Raw genomic sequence first — 2,495 nt, 5'->3', positions numbered from 1 at the left:
CCCTCTTTTGATTGTATATAACAAAAGCCAAGGGGGAAAAATGAATGCATGCGTGTTTGATGATAAACTGTATATATTATTTACATAAAATTATATATTATATATATTTGAACTTTATATATTATTTCATTAAATGTATTTTATTTTTATTTAATATTTTGTTTAATATAAGGAAAATATAAATAAGCATTTATATCTAATGCTTTCCCTGTTTTTTTTTATTTATTGTAATAAAAAGTCCAATAAAATAAATAAATAAATACCTACATGCATGCATACACAAATATTGATATCATTTCATATTATATTATTTCTGTTTTGTTTATCTATTTATTGTATATAATAGACATGCCAATAAATATACATATTACTATATTAATAATATTAAATATAATATATACAAAATATAATAAATAAATACGAAGACATTTTTGGCCTATTTTATAAAATAATACCATGTAGTAGTCTAAGCCTTTCATCTCCACAGAGAATACCCAGGTGTGTGTGTGTGATTAAAATGTGTTTTCACCCAGTTCTCAGTTGCCCTGTGTTTCCTGTCACCTGCAGCAGTGCTTTCATAAGTGAGATGAGTTTTGAGAGCTCTACACACCTGAAACACTGTGACAATGGCCCACAGCAGGGAGTCAAAGTTTTTCCTGTCAGGTACTGTGTCCCCAGCCTCTGTCCTCAGGCTGAACTTGCAGCCAAATATGTGCATTCCCAGAATACTGCAGAAACAAACAGACAAACAAGCTCTGAATGTTACTCTCACGTTTAGATATTCTGATACCGTATGCTTCCGATCGAACCCAATGAGTCTGTCAGAGATGAGGAGCCTATAAAAATGATATCAGTGCTGTGTGAGGAGACATATGTCCTGGTTGGACAGGAGCCAGAGATGAGACCAGTCACGCTGGAGAGACGGATCACTGAATACAAAATGAAACACACACCAATAGATAAATGAGACAGGGGTGATGCTACAAACATACAAACAGTGGTAGCATGTTACTAATGACAGATTTGACATAATCAGATTGAAAACGTTACATTTAAATGAAAATATGTAAGTATGAATGAACAACGCTTACTTGTGGTGCTAAAAGCTTAAGTATAATGGGTACTGTAGTTCTAGACAGTGTGTATCATGCTTAGCAGTGACATACAGAGCATTACAATGATTTCTTGCAGCCTACTGCCAGATTTACTACTTAAAAACTGCAAAACAAGGCTGATAAATATGAATAGTGGACAAAATATCAGAATCTGGGGACTGGATCAGAGCTGTGGTGGATTTGCTCTGTCCTGAAACTCGCAGATATGGTCAAAATAAGCTTTGCTGTTGTTTTGACAATGGCTGTGCACAGTTTAAGACAGTAAGAAAGGCTATATGAAATATATGCTTGTATAAAATATGCCTACACAAAATCCATAGAAATGTTTAAATCAGAAGGCTGATAGTCCTGTGACATGTTTATACTTTTCTGAAAAAAAATTTAAAAAATCACTGGGAAGTACGGTGATCTCCACCCAGGGATAATAAAAATAATAAATAAATAAATAAATTCATACATAAAGTAAAATGCAATGTTGTACCGCATTACTTTTAACAGTAACATCCACACACAACTCCATAAAACCACCCAGTGACAAACGTTTTTCTTTCCTCATTTGAGTTCAGCAGTTCTCTATGCAGCAGAGCAATGATGAAGTCGATTAATAATTGGCACAAATACAGCTTCCAGTCTGTAATGCTGATTCATTCTCGCCATTCGCTCCATCCATACGTCATCCCAGGCATCTGCTAACAGTTACAAAAGCCTGTTGACTGTACCCGCAGGCTGGGGACGACTCTATCCATTTAAGAGACATAAATCAGGGCATTGTTTTCAGATGAGGGGTTATAAATTGAGATGGTTGGTGAGGGGGGAAGGGGATACGCTGAAAGCTAAACATGAGTGGGAAAGATGGATCGGCGGGATTGGTTTATGCACTCAATCCTGCAGCAGCCTCCATCTGTCTCGGTGCACTCTGCTGGAATTGCAGCGCTGCAGGGGGAAGGCGGGAGAGTCAGTGGGCACAAGGGGCCTGAGTGTTATTGTTCTGCCCTCCATCAATCTCACTCTGATCCTTATGGGCTTGTCACTTGCAGCTGAAGCTAAGGTGTACACTGTGCAGCTGAGACACTCAGCCATGCAGAGCCCAGCGTGATCCAGCTGCTGTTAGGTGTGAGATTTTATAAACCCTCGCTGCTTTGTGTGATAAAGTGTGTGGCGTTTATTACAAACAAGTGTGCGTACGGGTGCGGACAGAGGCTATGAGCAAGCACACGGATGTGAGTGAGTTTCATTCAACTACAATTGCATATGAGAACCACTTGAATGCAATAACGAAGAATAAATAAAATGAATGAATAAATAAATAAAATATAATAACAATAAATATATTTTAAAAAGTTATATATTTAAAATACACATATATATATATATATATAT

General features: G+C 36.6%; 1 protein-coding gene across 1 annotated transcript in view; it reads right to left on the bottom strand.

Moving 5' to 3' along the window:
- Nucleotides 1-2,495, bottom strand: part of cacna1ia (calcium voltage-gated channel subunit alpha1 Ia) — a 102,375-nt gene that overhangs the window by 45,482 nt on the left and 54,398 nt on the right. The window contains exon 12 of the mRNA XM_016545628.1: nt 611-728. Coding sequence (XP_016401114.1) covers nt 611-728 — 118 coding nt within the window. The remainder of the gene's footprint in view (nt 1-610; nt 729-2,495) is intronic.

Source organism: Sinocyclocheilus rhinocerous, unplaced genomic scaffold (genome assembly GCF_001515625.1).
Source record: "Sinocyclocheilus rhinocerous isolate Xijiao unplaced genomic scaffold, SAMN03320098_v1.1 scaffold189, whole genome shotgun sequence".
NCBI classification, from domain to species: Eukaryota; Metazoa; Chordata; class Actinopteri; order Cypriniformes; family Cyprinidae; genus Sinocyclocheilus; species Sinocyclocheilus rhinocerous.
This window is presented reverse-complemented; position numbering and strand designations above follow the sequence as displayed.